Source organism: Cornus florida, unplaced genomic scaffold (assembly GCF_030987335.1).
Source record: "Cornus florida cultivar Cherokee Brave unplaced genomic scaffold, ASM3098733v1 CherokeeBrave_3.0.0_Hap2_Chr03, whole genome shotgun sequence".
Lineage (NCBI taxonomy): Eukaryota > Viridiplantae > Streptophyta > Magnoliopsida > Cornales > Cornaceae > Cornus > Cornus florida.
The window spans coordinates 64,411,069-64,430,765 of record NW_026775573.1 but is presented as its reverse complement, the minus strand read 5'-3'; the positions used below and the strand labels follow the sequence as shown (position 1 = coordinate 64,430,765).

Sequence of the window (19,697 nt, the reverse complement as noted above, 5' to 3'; positions counted from 1 at the left end):
CTGCCTTTACAGCGTGCCCATAGACTTCTCCATCTCTCTCTATGTATCTCTATATGGATACGTGTCTATGACAATATATATATATATATATATATAAATTTATAAATATGAGCTTGCCCAGATGTCAACCTTTTGTGCCATTTCTTGAGGATAATATCATAAACATCTCATTCTACAGTTAAAAAGAAGAGAATTACGGCCAAACAAGCAAGAAAGAAAACCTTATCTAAATCTTGAAAGCTATGACGATGGCAGTTAAATCAAGCAGAGGGGTTGAGGGCTTACAAGATATGGACTACTTGGGAGAAGCTAGTTACACGCTACCACTTTACTAAACAAAAACTATATTCCAAGCAGTGAAATGAGGAAAATTTCTTCCATTAATCATTCAAATTGCAAAACAATCTCATACAACTGAACTTGAAATTCAACAAATTGTTGTGATGAAATTCATTCTGTACTCTTCAATATTGTCAAAGTAAAATGAACAATGCAACAATTAGGCACATTAAATTCAGCTAATGATTTGCGACTTCGAGAAACCTAACGCATTGTTTGGAAAATAATGGCATGAAATTTTCCATAAAACAAAAATGTCATCTTAGACTATACAGAATTTAGAACAGATCTTGACGCTCTTGCATCTTCAGTTGTACCTGCTGCTTGTAACTTGACTCAGCTTGAGATTTGATCTAGAACACACGGCAGTTCTTGCTCGGGCAGTGCATGTGACAGACCCATAGAATTTGTGCACGAATGTTGAGTATTGCTTGTAAGAATCTCCATCTTTGCTCCTTTGTTCTGTTTTCTCTTGATCCGACAAAGAACCCACTCTTGAAACTGCATCATAACACAAAAACAAAACAGTTAGATGACAAGATGATGAAGATCACACTAAAAATAGTAAGCAAATTGAAAATTTCAGAAAAAAATAAAGTATGTCTTACTTTATCAGAGTCAAGTCTAAATTCATGCATAATCCAATCACTCTTCGAGCATTTATTACAAATTGGATTACTATCTTTGTAGCTGTGAAATTTAAGACTCTTCATATAACCCTTGCGTTTCCCTGGAATTAGCTTGTCCCCTTGGGTGGCCTTCCACCATCCTCCTCTAAGCTTCCTTGACGGCCTCTTCCCATTTTCTTTTGCAGATTTCTTCTCTCTTTTAACATAATAATATCCTTCCGAATACTCTGAACACTTGGTATCATCTGCTACATCCAAAGACACATTAGTTAGTTGTAAACCATATTGACATTAAATATTCAAAACAAAATGATATTAAATCACACTAAATAGATTAAGAAAAAAAAAAAAAAATTCTCTTCTAGTCCACTGCCCTAGGTCAATTACTTAGGCAATTGTATATAGAACGGGGAAATAATTTATCACTGCCCTAGGTAAATTATTAAGAAATCATTAAGAAACGAAAGAATGCGAACAAGGCATATGTATCTTATATCTAAATTCAATAAATTAAAGAACATCAAGAAAATTGTATGATAACGTACTATATATATATATATGTGTGTGCGTGTGTAATTATGCATGTATGTACTATATATGTGTGTGTGTAATTATGCATTTATGCATATGTATCAAGAAAAGATATTACGTACCAATAAGAAAGCATGGTTCAAGTTCTTGAACTTTCTTCTCTACTACAGCATTGGACGGCTGTTGGAATCCATGAACGAAACTCCACAAGTAATCAATAAGTTCTTCGTTCGTGGGTTTGAATCGAAACCCTAAGGGCAGTGAAGTTGAAGAGATAGGCATCTGATCAAATTTCTCTCCTCTAACAATGGTATTAAATCAGGTCTTCTCCTTGTTTTTTCAGCAATAAAATAAACCTATAAATATAGGTGAATAAAGGATTAACATGTGACACAGCAGAGTTAACTTTATAACAACAAACTATTAACTCTCTTGCAATATACTAATATTAGTCCAATATAATATGCATGAACGTAATGTATGTAATATAATACGATACAATATTTGTATCTATGACCAAAGAACTGTCAAGCCACAAGGATAAATCACAGAAATAAAACTGAGGAACTACTTACGAACCCTAGATCTAAAGGTTTGACAAATTGGAAACTAGAGAGAGAGAGAGAGAGAATTGATACCAGATTGCGTTGGTGGCCTATTAGTGGTTGCTGATCGCCGGAAACGAAGAGGAATTGATACCAGATTGCGTTGGTGGCCTATTTGTGGTTTGCTGATCGCCGTCAAGCTGTGTGCAAAACAAAGCGGAAACGAAGAGGAATTGATTTGCCCTAAATCTTATTCCTCCCAAACAAAACATGTACTAATAAATAAATAAAATATTAATCAAGCGGTCCGGTTTGATTGGACCGCCAATTATTTTACCGGTTTAATCAAGCGGTCCGGTTTGACATGTGAACACTTGGGTTTGGGCCTCAACTAAGCATGTGCCATGTTTAATAACTTATAACGAGAGACTATACTTATTAGTGTGTGAATGAGTTTTTTTTTGTCAAAATTAAAAAATAATTAAAAGTTTATAACTTGATTAAACAATACCAATACTATCTTAAGTTTTATCCTATTTAAACCTCGTAAATTCAAATTCATCTATAAAATAATTGTGTAATATATTATTGTATATTAAAAAATGTATTTTCTTTCTTATTTTCTTCAAATTATCATGAATTTAATCACAAAATTGAAGCTAACACTTGGATCCGGCAAGTTATAAAAACTTGCTTATTAGTTTTTTTTTTTCAATTAACCTTATAGTCATCGACAATGTGTTTTAGAATTGTATTAGAACTCCTATTTAAAAAAATGTATTTACAAATCTATCCCATTATAGTGTCCACGAGTATCACAAAGATCAACCACGTATCAAATGGACTTGAACCATCTAATAATTTATCGCATTAAGACGGCCTTAACACAATGTGCACCCTGAATTGGCACCATTTGAATATACTAATAATACACACCTGTGATGCATATGCATGAACAAAAGTATTTATATAAAATTTGTTTTATATATTTATTAGAATAAATAATATTATATAAAATTAAATATATGAATAATTTTGGGTATAAAATTTAGTTTAGGATTTTATTAGTAGGTTATATAAAAGTCTATTCATTAGAGAATTATTTTTATATATTTATTGAATTATATTATATTATAAAAAATTAAAAAGATATTATTAAAAAATTATAATATAAGAATACTTTTGTGTATAGTTTTTTTTTTTTACAAGATAAGAAGGGTTAAAAGTTAGATTAGTAAATACAGAGAGTCAAAGTATGACACTTTTATATATTTTTTAGTATAGAATTGAAATTATGTAATACGCAATATAATTCTTTAAGCATAATGTAATATATTACCCATACCAATTACCCATATACAAAGTATATGGCTTTTAAAACTCAAAAATTTACCTTGGGCAGTAGACTTAGAAGAGAATTTGGATGCTGAATATTTAATAGTCCATTTAATAAGTTCACTAAAACCAATTATACACAAAACAAAACAAAAAAAAAAAAAAATTACTAACGGTTTCTGCCTGCCTAAAACGACATAGTATTTTAAGTCTTATTAAATGGGCTGATGTGGTGTAATTTTAGTCATATATTTATTTAAAATGACATGTATTAATATATAAGTGATTCAACTTATGATAATGTAGATGATTTTTAACTTAGAGGATCCTTGTCCCCTTCGTTGAGGGTTGCTCTTGCTTAATGTTACCTGAAAATATATTTATACTCTTCTACTCAGCTCTGCTTGCTTTCTTCTCCTTCTATAATTATTACAAATAAAACATAAAATGTACATATAACAATATTTAAATAATAATAATAATACATAGATATTGACTACACAAAATGATGATTTTTGCACCTTTATCAATATGATTTTAGAACCCCCATAACATAATGCATGTTGAACTCGATGAAAAAAAAAAAAAAAATGATCTGAATTAATCTCAATATGAAATCCGATTGATTTTTTTATTTTTAATTTTATTTTATTTTATTTTAAAAGAACTTGATTCACCAGAGAAAAGAAGCATGAATTAAAAAAAAAAAATTACTGAAATAGAAACATTAGTTGTTTCTCTTATATAGAATTAGTATTTGATAGTGTAAGGAAATTGAATTGGAAGGAAAGTTTGAATTGTACAAGAATTTGAAAGACAATAGAATTCGAAAAAAAAATTTGTATAAAAGGAAATAAATAATTATTTTTTTTCTCTTTTTATAAATAAATATTGGTAGAGTTTTACAAAAATAAATAAATAAATTTTATCTCTTTTTATAAATAAATACTGAAACTCTTTACACTTTTCATACTAGTACAAATATAGATATAAATAAATACTAAAAGAGTTTCGTAATAACACTTTTACCTCATGTGACATGTTATAACTTAATTATAATAAGGTCAATACTACCTACTGTGCTACACCTTTTCACATTTCAAAGAGGGTTAAAATTTTTTTTTAGATAATATTAGTGTGTGCATGAGTGTTTTTGTCAAAATTAAAAAATAATTAAAAGTTTATAACTTGTTTAAAGAACACGAATACTAGCTAAAGTTTTATCCTATTTAAATCTCGTAAATTCAAATTCGTCCATAAAATAATTGTGTAATATATTATTGTATATTAAAAAATGTACAATAATAACCGAAAGGCATGGCATGATCCCGTCTTTTTATTTTCTATTCATTGTTTGGATTCATGAGGCCTCAAGAGGTGTGTGTCTTAGGCACCTCCTACTAAACTTATGCTCACCCCTTTATATTAATATTTTTCAGGTCACGGAAAGGAGGTAGCGGATGATAATCCACCACAAACATGAAAAGGACTAGGAGGGTGTTTTGTAACCATTTTGTATTTTGAGCTCAATATTTTGTAAAGTGTTAGTTGAACATGTATTAAGTTATATAGTTTGGTCATGTAACATAACTTTGAGCCTTGACTCTATTTTTGTTGTAAACATGAATCTATGATGGAAATCTTGTAATGAAAGAGAAGTGATGTATATTTTTGAAATGAATGACGTTGTAATGTGGAAAATTTGTTGATGATTATATCTATAGGATGCAGAAAGTCATTTAATAATGCATTGGGACAAGTTTAGACCAGTTTTCAAAGTTCCTACCTTAGTTTTATTTCATTTTCTCATTTTCAGTTGTTCAGCAGCAAATTTTCATTTCGCAGGGCCATTTCGGCTGACCAAAATGGCTACTTCGGTCAGCCGATCATTCCAATAATCTTGGTTACTGTTTAGATCACAACCGGCCGACTGAAATGGCTGCTTTGGCCTACCGGTACAGGGGGGCTACTTTGGCCTACCGGAGCTCCATTTTGGTCGACCGAACTGTAGCTACCTGGTGATCTTTTGCTCCTTCTTTGGTATAGTTAACCTTGAGTATCGCATTGTTATTTAAAGCCCTTCTGAAGCATATTTAGGACACAAGGATGATGCGTTGACCTTAGACATGTCATGGTTTAACTTAGGTGACCTCGGGTTCGGTTAAGGACCCGGTTAACGGTTCGGGCCTACAGGTTCGGGTCGTTACAGGCATAGCCGAACTACGTAAATCATTGTCTCATTTGTGTGTATGCTATTTTATTTTCTTGTCATTTATTTTCTTTTTTGTTCTCACAAACTCCTATTCGATCTTTATTCCATAACACTGGGCTATGAGTGGTGGGAGGCTATGGATTGTTGACATCCTCCATACTGTAACAGATTTTGGTCATTGAGTAACGGAAGGTGTCCCAACCTCTTTTCGGAGTGTGATTAATTCCTTTGGATACCCGCAATCATCCCCAAACCAGGGTATCGAGTAAGCACAGGCATGCTTGCAGGCCTTATGACAATCCAGCCACCCCATGGGGTAGCTTTTTGGTGTGTCCATATATTTTGGTTTATATAATACCTGTAAAATGTAACTTAGTGTTGGTTTAAAAAAATATATTATATCATAGTATATGGCATTGTCTATGTTAGCGATGCAATTAATCTTTCACAGCTTGGTACTCCCTAGGCTTGATACCTGAAGTTTTACAAAACTAAAAATGTAATGAAAGAAAACCAAACTTAAAACGCGATGAATGAAACCAAATTACATCCACAACAATTTCTCGACGTCCATTTATGCAGAATAATTAAAAATGGTCACTTAAGGCACGTGACCCCCTATACACTGTAAAATTGGTCACTTAAAGACTTATGACCCCCTCGAGCATGAGTAAAAAGCATTAAAAATGTACAATCATAAAAGAATATTATCAAAGTTTGGAGCCTCAGCATACCCTATTGCAATTTAATGTTAGCCCACACTAATTATAACAACCCAATATAAATTAGCCTAATTCAGTTACATTAAACATTTAGTTTACTTTATTTTTAAGTCCAACTTTATAACAACAAAATATTAATTCTCTTGTAATATACTAATATTAATCCAATATGATATGTATGATATGTAATATATAATGTAGGGCAAAGTGCAATAAACCCCATTCAACTATACCCCAAGTGCAACTAACCTCCCTCAATTACAAATAACTCCCCTCAACTATGGTCTTGGTGTAGTCTTAAACCAGAGAAGGTTTTTCCGGTCATCTCCTATCACCAAAAATTAGAAAAGTCTATTTTACCCCTCTATCCCTTGGAAGTTTAAAGACCATATTGCCATTTTAATTACTGTAGACCCAAACCCACACAAACGTTGCCCTATTTCTCTTTCCAAAAAAAAATCCCAACTCCCTTTCAGGCATCTTTCGGGCCATCTTACTTGATCTCTCACTTAACTTACAGGATTCCTTTTCAATCCTTTATCTCTCTTTGTCTATATATATATAATCATTCAGTCTTTTAATTTTGCGAAGGGTGTGGGACTGTCTCTGTATGTATACGTATATACATGAGGGATAAGGCTGACGAAAGAAGTGGGAATTACGCCGGAGATTTGTTTGCCGGAGAAGTTAACTATAGTGTAACTCAATTTGCTGATGTCGGAGGGAATGGCACCGGTCAATCGGTTCCCAAAGAGGCCTAAAATTCTGAGATTAGCAAGGGGGTGATGCACCCTTTCTCTCTCTCCATCTCCATCACTTCTCCGACCACCAGCACTCTTCTCTCTCTTTCTGAAAAGTTCTCTATTGGCCTTAAATACAACCATCTGCCATGCCAATGACCAAATCATCCCACTCCAATCCATTGATGGCATCCATGCTTCGATGGTGAAAACAAACCTAGAAATTGTAGGTGAGTACTTTGTTCTTTAAGTTTCGATAACCAATATATTCATCGGATTTGGTGCAAGATGTGGGTTGTTCATGGTGTAGACGCCGCTCTTGGTTGGTCTTCAATGGAGATAGAGAAAAGAGAGAAAATTAGGTAAAGAGGATAGAGATTCCATAAATTGATTTAAGGAATTAGGGATTTTGAGTTGAATGGGTAACAATATGTATAATATGAGGGTAGTATGGTATTTTTGTATGATAAGGGTTGAATGGTCATTTAATTTAAATATGATACTTAGGGACTCAATTTAACGGCCAAAAACTTTGACAGTGGCTGTACTCACAAATTTTGTAATCTGAATAATAAGAAACAAAATATGGGCAAAATAGTAATTTATTAATTTGGAAAATTTGAGTACAATCCTCTGTGATATCTTTTACAAAAAGAATGGTCCTCTGATTCGATCTCCTTTTTGTTGTTGGTTGAATCCAAAGGCTGCACGAGCTTGTTCTTGAATCATCGTGGAATTTGATGAAGAACGGCACATCGTTGGATGTGCTTGTTGTTGATCACCGTGGGATTTGATAAAGAACGGCACGTCGTTGGATGTGCTTGTTGTTGATCACCGTGGGATTTGATGAAAAACGGCACGTTGTTGGATGTGCTTGATGTTCTTCGCTTTTGGGTTTGGATTCTGAATTGTGTCTCTGATTTCTGAGTCTCTGAACTTCTGAATTCTGAATCTCTGGATTTTTGAACTCTGAATTTGTGTACCCCCTTCCTTCTTCCTCCAGACCTCTATTTATAAGCTTCTTAAATCCATAGAATGATGGCATGTGTCATATCCTAATAAGGATAAAATTATAACTGGGCCGAGTCGGTTATATTATGATAATTATTCTTAAATATAATTATTCCAAATATGTTTTATTAGGAATAATTATCATTTCATTTAATCATCTGGGTTGGGCAAATTAAATAATTTAAGTGGACCAAGCTTGGGCCAATTAAATAACTTAATTAAACATTAGACCCATATTTGATGGGTCTATTTGTCAAAACCAAAGTACACTAAAATTTTAGTGTGTACAAATTGTCCCCACTTCAAGTCCAAAGTTTGACAGGACTTGTCTTCTTTTTCGAGTGGGACTTGAAGTATCCAACGTCTTTTTTTTTTATTCTCTCTTTCGCTTTTTTATCCAACTTTGGATTGTAAAATTTTATTTTATTTTATTTTATTTATTTATTTCTCTCTCTCTCTCTCTCTTGTTTTTCAGACATTTTTTTCCTTTTTTCTCTCTTTTTTCCTCCCCCCCCCCCCCCCCCCTTTTTTCTCTTTTTTTTTTTCACGCATTTTTTTCTTTTCCATTTTTTTTTTTTTTTTCTTTGTTTTTACACGATTTTTTTTCTTTCCTTTTTTCTTTTCTTTTTTTTCCCCTCTTTTTTCATGCGTGCATTACCTTCTACTGCACACTGCCATGTTCTTCAATTGGCATGCAATTAGATTTTTTTTTTTTTTTTTTTTCAACCCAATATCAGTTTCCAAAGGAGTTCTAATATAATTAGAAAACCCAGCTTGGTAAGGTAAGGTCCTCAAATACTTGTCTGATTTGGATGCACAGCTGCCGACTTGCTTCCTTATAAATTCACGCCTATTTCATACAGCCCTGTAGTGTGGCGATCAAGTTGTTAATTTAAAACACAGCTTGTTCAGTTTCAGAGAAGAATCTCGGCTTTGAGAGGTCAGACCACCCCATGAACTCAGACCAAGAACGATAACTTCGATGATGGACTGCGCCTCGCACCAAAACACACTAGATTTCCATGGCGTTGCTCGCTTGAAACTTCCATTCAAGGCATCTTCAAGTTGCCAGCAACATAGTTCCTGGGCAAGCAGAAGTAGCAAAGTTGCCGTAGACCCATGTCTTCCTGCAGGCCACCAAGAGCTCACCCATCATATCAATAGTCAATTTTTTCAAGCATGGGTTGTCTTTTTTGACTGCAAAGCTCCTTCAACTAGAGTCACTAGGTCTTCCCAATGCAATTTGATGCATGACGGCAAATTAATTCGCTTCTAGAAGATTCCGGTGTCTATCATGATTATGTTAAAACTGACCTTGAACAAGAGGCGCAAAATTATATATATATATATATATATATATATATATATATATATATATATATATTTGCAGCGCTTCTGTGACGAATCTCATCATTCTGCCGCGGTCTTGACGCTTAGAAGAAAAGAATTCCCGTACGTACAACCATCTCTTGATTTCAGAGAATAATTTGACTTCAGGAGACCAGACCAATCCATGAACCTGGACCAAGAATTTCAGTATCAAGATTGTGTGGCGCCATACGATTGATTGCCGCACTGGACTTACATCCATGTTCACCGGTCACTCAAAACTTTCGGTACGTTTTTTTTTTCTTTTGCAGAGCTCAACCACACTAAGAGAACCAGATTGCAAGGCAATTTCAGAGAATCTTCACCTTGAAGGAGGAGGACCAACCCATAAACTTGAATCATGACTCAAGAAGGAATAAATTTTACTCTGAATTGGAGTATGATTCTTTGCTTTCCTTGTGCCAGAAGAAACATGATTTTGCAGTTTGTCCATGCTTTGCCAACAACAATTGCCTATGTTGAATCGTGACTCAAGAAGGAAGAAATTTTACTCTGAATTGGAGTATGATTCTTTGCTTTCCTTGTGCCAGAAGAAACATGATTTTGCAGTTTGTCCATGCTTTGCCAACAACATGCAATTGCCTATGCTGTTTAATGTCCAGAGAGATAGGACTCTCGTGAACCTTGTGGCGGCGACTACAAGAGCCTTGAAAGCTTTGACAACGGACAACACTCTACACTAGTTCCCATTGGATTTCCATGGGTGCTTCTCGCTTATATCTTTCATTCAGTCAAAAGATTCAGTTTCACAAGATCGGTAGAAAGCCAAAATTTTCTTCCAGTAACATCTCAACCTAATTTTTTTATTTTTTTTTCAGCAATACTTCAATGGTGAAATGAATTTTTTTTTTCAGCGACCTCAAGGGCGAGTAGATATTGTTTCAACGACGTCGTAGGACAAAAGTTCCTTGGATCACAATCTCATGAATGATAAGAAACCCAGTTTGATGAGGACTCCAGCACTTTTACAATTTAGATTCTGGGCTGCTACTTGCTCATTTTTTTTTTTTGAAGCATTGGTCATCCTATTGGCTGCAAAGCTCTTTCAACTAGAGTCGCTAGACCATTCCAATGCAGTTTGATGCATGACAACAAATTTATTCGCTACTAGGAGATCGCACCAACGGGTTCCTATCATGATTTCGTTAAATCTTTATGGCTAATAAAATTTTCACTCACTTGTATTGTGACCTTGAACAAGAGGCGCAAGTTTGTTTTTTTTTTTTTTTTCAGCCGTAGAGAGAGACACGACAAAGTGGAGGATGCGAGTATATACAGTCAGCAACAAGAAGATTACCAACCAGGTCTTGAGTCGTGGCGTCAACTCTTTGAAGAATGAACGAAATACTCACTCAGACCACAAGCATCATGATGAGAAGTTGTTGCAGATAGTGTGAAAAGGCGGCGGACAAAGTTTGCATGCCTATGCCTTCGTGTGGTGATTTTTTTTTTACACTTTAGCAATACCTCGATGAAAGACCAAATTTCTCTTACAGCAACATCGCAGAATTTTTTTCCTTTAGCAATACCACGACGGAAAGTCAAATTTCTCTTTCAGCAATACCTCGGCGGTTAGCAGATTGTTTTATTTTTCAATGACACCTTGGCGGTGAACTGGATTCTTCAGCCACACCTCGTTATAACGAACTGACCTCTACAACGACACTTTGGTGGCGAGCAAATATATATATTTTTTTAAGTGATATCGCGACGAATCGGATTATTCAGCAACACCTTGGCAACAAGTCATTTTTTTATAACAACACCTTGACGTCGAACCGAAAATCTCTTCTTTTGCAACGACATTCTGGTGACGAAGCAAAATTATTCTTTGCAACTGCACTTTGTCGACGGATCAAATTTTCCTTTACAGCTACAATTCTGGCGATGAACCAAAATTATTGTTTGCACCTACACTTTGGTGGCATGCCTAATTTCTTTCTTGCAATTACAATTTGGAGACAGAGCAAAATTTTCTTTACAACTACAATTTGGTGGCTTGCCAAGTTGGCAAGGTGCGATGAGCACTTTTGATATTGCATAATGAGTGACAATAATATCATGACAGCAAGTGAAGTTGACAAATTGAGACTAGCCTTTTTGATTTCTCATGACGAATACACTTTGCCATTTTGCAACTCTAAGGATTTTTTTTTTTTTCATCGTACTAATTCTAAGCTGCCTACGTACCCTCAAAAGAAGGATCAAGTCATCACGTAGTTCAAATTTTATTTTATTTTTTTATTTTTTTAATTTTTTAAACAGTTTATACTCATGTAAAAGAGTTCATGATTTTTTTTTTCTCGAGGCGGACAATTTATACTCGTGACTTTTTTTTTTTTTTTTTTCAAGTAAACAGTTTAAACTCGTGTCAATGAGTGATTTTTTTTTTTTTTTGGGAGACAGTTTAAACTCATATCAAGAAGTTCTTGATATTTTTTTGAGGTAGATAGTTTAAACCCATATCAAGGAGTGTCATTTTTTTTAGGAGACAGTTTAAACTCGTATCAAGGAGTTCTTAATTTTTTTTCAGGTAGACTGTCATTATTTTTTAGGAGACAATTTAAACTCGTATCAAGGAGTTCTTGATTTGTTTTTCAGGTAAACAGTTTAAACTCGTATTAAGGAGTTCTTGATTTTTTTTTCAGGTAGACAGCTTAAACTCATGTAAAGGAGTATCATTTTTTTTTTTTTTTTAGGAGACAGTTTAAACTCGTTTCAAGGAGTTCTTGATTTTTTTTATTTTATTTTAGGTAGACAGTTTAAACTCGTGTCAATGAGTACTTGATTTTTTTTTTCCAAGTAGACAGTTTAAACTCATGTCAAGAAGTGTTTTTGACAGTTTAGGCTCGTATCTGGGAGCACTTTAACTTTAATAATTTTCTTCAACTTTACAAAAATCAAACGACAATCTAAGCTTATACTAGAGGGCACGGACTATCTTGTCGTCACTTTGAGGATTTTCTTCTTGGTTTCCTTGACTTAATGCCCCCTGTGATTTTGCACTTTCGGTTGAAGTCATTGTTGTAGCATGGTGTGTTTCTTGATGCAAGTCTTTCGAAATGATGCTTACAATGAAAGATGAAGCTATTTCGTCATCTGAGTTAGGAAGTATATTGTCTTCTTCTTCAGATTCACTTATCTCATCTTCTTGAAGGTTGTCGGATATATCAGGAACATCTTCCCTAGCACCATGATTTTCTATGCTAAGCTCCATGTCGTAGGCTCGAGTAACAAGCTCTTCAAATGTGCGAGGCTTAATCCTTTGTAGGATGTAAAGAAGCTCCCAGCGCATGCCTTGCATACATGCTTCAACTGTAGAAATTTCAGATAAACGATCCCTGCAGTCAAGACTTAGAGCTCGCCAACGGTTGATGTAGTTAACCACGGGTTCACTCTTCATTTGTTTTGTATTTGTAAGCTCCAGCATACTAACAATACGACGAGTGCTATAGAAACGGTTGAGAAATTCTCATTCCATCTACTCCCAACTGTTAATACCTCCCGCTTTGAGGTCTGTGTACCAATCAAATACATTCTCTTTGAGAGAACGAATGAATTGCTTGACAAGGGGATCTCCTTCTGTACCAGCATTGCCACAAGTCTCTACAAAGTGTGCGACATGTTGCTTGGTATTGCCTTTTCCGTCAAACTGTTGAAGCTTTGGAGGTTGATACCCAACCTGCATTTTTAAGATGTCAATTCTTTCTGTGTAAGGCTTTGAGAACATGCAAGCACTTTGAGGGACGCCATTGTATTGTTCTCTTATGCAATTCACTATCATGTCTTGAAGTTGTTGGACAGAAAGTGAGGTGATGGAGGCAACTTCAATTGTTGGATTAGCGGACACGTCATTTTGATTATTAATTGGAGTGTTCTCTGGCATAGAATTAGAATGAGGAATTCGGCCTTTGCTGGACTCAGCATTATCGTCACGCAATTTTAACTTTTCTGTCAGCAAGACAATTTTCAAATCTTGCTCCTTGAGAGAGCGGTGTAATCTTTCAATTGCATGGGCCATAGTCGTCAATTGCTCTTCGTACGAGGTAGTACTCGTCATCATGACTGGCATAGTGATGGAGTCAGAAAAAATCTTTGGCCTTGGGTGGACCAGCCTTGAACTTAAACTTGTGACTGGAGTAACCTTTGAGGTTGTAGGAACCTTCCTTCTTGCCCCCAGCGAGGTGGAACTTGAACTTGTGACTGGAGCAACCTTTGAGGTTATAGGAACCTTCCTTTTTGTCCCCAGCGAAGTGAAGGCGATATAAGTTTGAGTTGTTATTTTGACAGATTTGGCAGAATTGACTCTCATCGCATCGTGCTGTCTTTTAGCAAGAACGGATGATTGACCATGCTCCACATCAATGAACTTGCAGAGATGTTTGTACCACTTGACGAAGTTGTAACCTTCTTGCCACCTTTTGTGATGGTATTGATGTTGTCTGTTATGACCGCGATGTCTTTGGTGGTATTCTTACTCTTCGTCTGAATCTTATTGGATGTCATAAAATCTGACGATGAATTTGTTGAGAACTTGATGTAGGAGAAAGAGATGAGAGGCAGAGGATGTCCCACCGGGCATGCCAAAAATTTGTACTCACAAATTTTGTAATCTGAATAATAAGAAACAAAATATGGGCAAAATAGTAATTTATTAATTTAGAAAATTTGAGTACAATCCTCTGTGATATCTTTTACAAAAAGAATGGTCCTCTGATTCGATCTCCTTTTTGTTGTTGGTTGGATCCAAGGGCTGCACGAGCTTGTTCTTGAATCACCGTGGAATTTGATGAAGAACGGCACGTCGTTGGATATGCTTGTTGTTGATCACAGTGGGATTTGATGAAAACCGGCACGTTGTTGGATGTGCTTGATGTTCTTCGCTTTTGGGTTTGGATTATGAATTGTGTCTCTGATTTCTGAGTCTCTGGATTTCTGAGTTTCTAGACTTCTGAATTCTGAATCTCTGGATTTCTGAACTCTGAATTTGTGTACCTCCTTCCTTCTTCCTCCAGGCCTCTATTTATAAGCTTCTTGGATCCATAGGATGATAACATGTGTCATCTCCTAATAATGATAAAATTATAACTGGGTCGGGCCGGTTATATTATGATAATTATTCCAAATATGTTTTATTAGGAATAATTATCATTTCATTTAATCATCTGGGCTGGGCTAATTAAATAATTTATGTGGACCAAGCTTGGGCCAATTAAATAACTTAATTAAACATTAGACCCATATTTGATGGGTCCATTTGTCAAAACCAAAGTCCACTAAAATTTTAGTGTCTACAGTGGCCAGATTAGGTAAATTGCCACCAAACCCCTAAGTTGAGGGGGGTTAAATGCATCTTTAATAATTTAAGGGGGTTATTTGCTCATAGGACTACAATTGGAGGGGGTTTATTGCACTTTACTCTATAATGTATGTAATATAATACGATACAATATTTGTATCTATGACCCAAAGCTATGGACAGAACTTAAACCTGAAAAGCACCAACCAGCTTATACTACCTGCCTGCCAATGGTCCAAAAGTTTGCATGGTTTCTTGCATTTAATGAGAGTTCACCGGAGGGGGAAGAGATAAAAATTAATTAATAATGTAAGTTCATTTTTTCTCTCTTAATCCTCTTTCACTTAATTTTCTTTCTATTCGTTAAAAAAATATTCACTATTTTTTTCTACTTCAAAATATCTGATCCTTTTTTTTTTTTTTGTTGGTTAATTGATGTTGCCTTTGCAAGCAAGATGGTGAGTTAGTGGATCATATCCTCCTGCACTACCCAGTGGCGTACAACTGTTGGAAGCTTATATTTGGCTTATTCGGTATGTTTTGGATAATGCCTCGATCTTCTAAGGGTTTGATTAACGCATGGAGGGGGTGCCGTGTGAGAAGCAATGTTCGCGAGTATTGGAGGACAGTTCCGCGTTGCGTCTGATGGTGCATTTGAAAGGAAAGGAATAGTAGAAAGTTCGAAGGGAATGAGTCATCCATGAAGATGCTGAAACTTCATATTATTCGCTCTATATCTAGTTACGTGAAGAGGAGTTCTTGCTCCTTTTCCGATGACTTAGTTAATTTTTTGAATTCTTTGGGTCTTTAGATCCCGGTTCCACTCTTGTTTATGGGATACGTTCCCCTTTTGAAAGCTTTTTAATTGATTATTATTTATCAAAAAAAAAAAAAAAAAATCTCAGTATATGCTATTTAGTGAATATAGGGGATGTGTGTGTGTTTGATTTCTTGGTGTGTTGATATGCATGGTTGAAGAACCAGTTTATCACTAGACTGCCTTGTCCGAAGATCACCCAATTATTCATGAATGGAAGCTTTGAGGATGAATAGGCAGGTTGGGCGATGTTGTTGCTTAGAGAGCTAGTGTCCTCGACCATTACTTCCATTTCATTAATATTTTCATTGTTTAATCACCCATATCGTGTATATGTGTTGGAAGGTATATTAAAATTTCAAATTATGTAATTTCCTTCCTAGAAATTTTAATGTAACTTCTAAATTGAGGATTGTGTAGTGGTGAGGTCTGCCAAATAACTCTGCTTGTTCGACTGTTGGTAAAAATCAGGATAGGAGTTTTGGGGTGAAAAAAAAAAAAAAAAAAGAGGAAGAAGAAGAGAGAGAATCAAGATTATGGGTCAGGAACTCATTATGACACTGATTATTATGTTGGGAACGCCACTGCCCAAGAGTTGAAAATTTATTATTATTATTTTTTATATATGATTGTGATTTCACCATTCACCATTATTTCTCAAATATAAAGCTTATAAATGGTTAAATTGGCTGTGTTTTTAACGTGTTCATGTTATCTTTGATCTTGGTAGGAATTAGAATCATGTGTTGGCAATTTTCTAATCAAACTTGAGATATATATTTTATATTTGCCGTCTCTTACTTCAACCATTACTTCATTGTAGGTTATAACTAGGGTGGTTATTTGGGATTGCAGTTGTTGTACTTTTTTATTGCCACTATTATATTGCTATTGTGTATGGCTCGTGAAGAAGTTGGATGAGGGAGAGACTAAGAGAGATGTGTTTAAGTAAAGATATAAGGTTGATTATATATTCTTTTTTGACCCTTTGTTGCTTCCGGTTGTTACAGCCTTTTGACTTGCTGAACCACTTTTTTTTGTTATGAATATGTTATTTGGGTCGACATAACAATGGATATGTTTAATTTTTGTATAAAATATCCATGCTTTTGGCTGGTTATGATATTATTGTTAGTTGAAAGTTGTTATTTTTTTTAAATGATCTAGAACTTGTAAAAACTTTAATTAAATTTGTGTTAGACTTTAATCACAAATTATCATAAAACCCTAGATCGTAGAACTTTAATTAATTTCACATCCTTATAACGCATAAATAGATATAGTTAGATATGCATACCTTTATTCATGATATCAAACCTTGTTGAGATTAAATACAACGTCCAGATCCTTTAACCACGAACCAATCTGCAGCTCTGATCAACAGGCAAAGGCGGAAACTAGTTTCTCTCTCTTGGCCTTTTGCACACAATAACCTTTTATGTGTTATCTCAATAATCGTACATAATTGATACAGCATATGCACTTTTATAAAGGCAGAGAGAGGACCAGTTTTCCTTTTAGTAATACAATTCTACTTTCCATCAAAGTAAGGAATTAGAAGGAAAACACTTCTCCATAAGTAATTACTAAAAAAGTAATTATAAATTGACCAAGAATAATTAATTGATATCTATTTACTTAGCCACCAAGTAATATGTCACATGTCCAAATTATGTGGGCCACAATTAAATAAATAATCTTACATTCTCCCACTTGGTACATATGATAACTTCTGTAGTGGTTTAGTAAAATAGTCATTAGTGTACACCATAAATCAAATTAAGATATTAATATGGTCATCATAAATACCATGGTAAACAAACTACCAATGTGAGTCATGGCGGTTGTATGTCACTAAATGACACAGTCCCTTCCATGTACCACAACACTAGTAACCCATTTAACATAGTCTATAAGTAAGAAGCATCAATAAAGGTCTAGCAATAATGTATTTTCTGAGACTATTCCTGTTTTCATCATTTAAAGTAATACATGCATGTACATACATAAATTAATAGGAAATATCAAAAACACATTTTAATGAGCTCAAAATGTCAAATATATATAAGCATTGTTAAGCAATCCACAACAAAAATAATAATTAACTTTGATTACATTCAAGACCCATTCTTTCAACAGGCCCTATGAATGTCTTAGGTGGTAATCCTTTTGTCAATGGATCTGCAGCCATAAGCTGTGTGCTTATATTTTCAAAAGACACTCATTGTTTCTGAACTTCTTCTTTAGCGGTAAGATATTTCAGCTCCATATGCTTAACGTTATTGGAATACTTATCGTTTTTAGTAAAAAAGACAGCTGCGGTGTTATCACAATAAATTTTCAGTGGTCTGGAAATTGAATCCATAACACCAAATCCTGAAATAATGTTCCGCAACCATAAACCATGATTTGTAGCCTCAAAGCATGCTACAAATTCAGCCTCCATAGTTGATGAAGCAATAATAGACTGTTTTGCGCTTTTCCATAATATTGCCCCTCCAGCTAAAAGGAACAAATAACCAAAAGTGGATCTTCTACTATCCACACATCCAGCAAAATCTGAGTCTGAGTAACCAATAACCTCTAACTCATCAGTCCTTCTAAATGTGAGCATATAATTCTTTGTTCCTTGTAAATATCTCATAACTTTCTTTGCAGCTTTCCAGTGATGCATTCCTGGATTGCTTTGGTATCTACCTAGCATTCCAACTGCAAAACCAATATCTGGATAAGTGCAAACCTGTGCATATATCAAACTTCCCATAATAGATGCATAAGGAATATTTTGTATTTCTTTATGTTCTAATTCATTCTTTGGGCATTGCATCAAACTAAATTTATCCCCTTTCTGTATTAGAACAATACTAGCTGAACAATGTTCCATACCAAATCTCTCTAGAATTCTCTTAATATATGTTTTCTGAGACAATCCTAACAATCCACGTGACCTATCACAGAATATTTCTATTCCCATCACGTAGGATGCCTCACCCATATCTTTCATCTCAAAATTCTTAGAGAGATAATTTTTAGTTTCATGCAATAAACCAAGATCACTACTAGCAAGCAAAATATCATCAACATATAGAATTAGAAATATAAATTTACTCCCACTAACCTTCTGGTATATACACCGATCAACAGTATTTTTATTAAAACCAAAAGAAGTAATAGTATCATTAAACTTAATATACTATTGTCGGGAAGTTTGTTTAAGTCCATATATTGATTTTTTAAGTTTACAGACCATACGTTCTTTACCCTCTAATCTGAAGCCTTCAGGTTAATCCATATAGACTTCTTCCTCTAAATTCCCATTTAGGAAAGTCGTTTTCATATCCATTTGATGCAACTCTAAATCATAATGAGCTGCAAACGCCATGATAATTCTAAAGGAATTCTTCTTAGATACAGGAGAGAAGGTTTTTTTATAATCAATGCCTCTTATCTGAGTGAAGCCCTTGGCTACAAGTCTGGCTTTGTATCGTTCAATATTGCCATTAGAGTTGCGTTTGGTCTTAAAGACCCATTTACACCCGACTTGTTTAAATCCTTCAGGCAATTCAACGAGTTCCCAAACTTTATTTTGTTCCATTAACTTCAACTCTTCATTCATGGCATTAATCCAATTAGTAGAATTATTATTATTAATGGCTTGTAATTATGTAACCGGATCCTTACATATCCCTATATCAAAATCAGATTCATGTAGATATACCACATAATCATTCGGAATAGCAGGTCTCTTTTCTCTTTGAGACCGTATTAATGTTATTCCTTGTGATTCTTCTATATCTTCAGTGGTGATAGTTTTATTATGGAGTTGTTGATCATTTAATTGTTCTTCGTTGTTATGCAGTTCAACTATTGGAGAAACAATTATTTCTTTAGAAGTTGTGTGTAAAGGGATTTGTACCATAACTTCTTGAATGATCACATTCTCATTTTTATCACTCTCACTGATTTCACCATCCTCAATGAATCTGGCATTACCGGTTTCAACAATTGTTGTACTATGTATAAAACAGTAAAACCTATACCCTTTGGATTTTTCTGGGTAACCAATAAAGTACCTACTAACTGTTTTAAAATCCAATTTTTTTTCATGTGGATTATAATCCTAACTTC

At 34.5% G+C, this 19,697-nt stretch overlaps 1 protein-coding gene across 2 annotated transcripts; it reads right to left on the bottom strand.

Moving 5' to 3' along the window:
* Positions 1 to 362: 362 nt before the first annotated feature.
* On the bottom strand, positions 363 to 2,295 carry LOC132300683 (NAC domain-containing protein JA2-like). Of its 2 annotated transcripts, none has more exons than XM_059797876.1 (4): positions 2,138 to 2,295; positions 1,622 to 1,855; positions 948 to 1,213; positions 363 to 840 (listed from the first exon to the last, which is right to left on the bottom strand). In XM_059797876.1, the coding sequence occupies exons 2-4, from the start codon at positions 1,779 to 1,781 to the stop codon at positions 676 to 678; spliced, it is 591 nt and encodes a 196-aa protein (XP_059653859.1). In that variant the 5' UTR covers positions 1,782 to 1,855; positions 2,138 to 2,295; the 3' UTR covers positions 363 to 675. The 2 variants fall into 2 exon arrangements, with proteins under 2 accessions (XP_059653859.1, XP_059653860.1); XM_059797877.1 differs by having other exon boundaries at positions 1,622 to 1,829.
* Between the last annotated feature and the right edge of the window lie 17,402 nt (positions 2,296 to 19,697).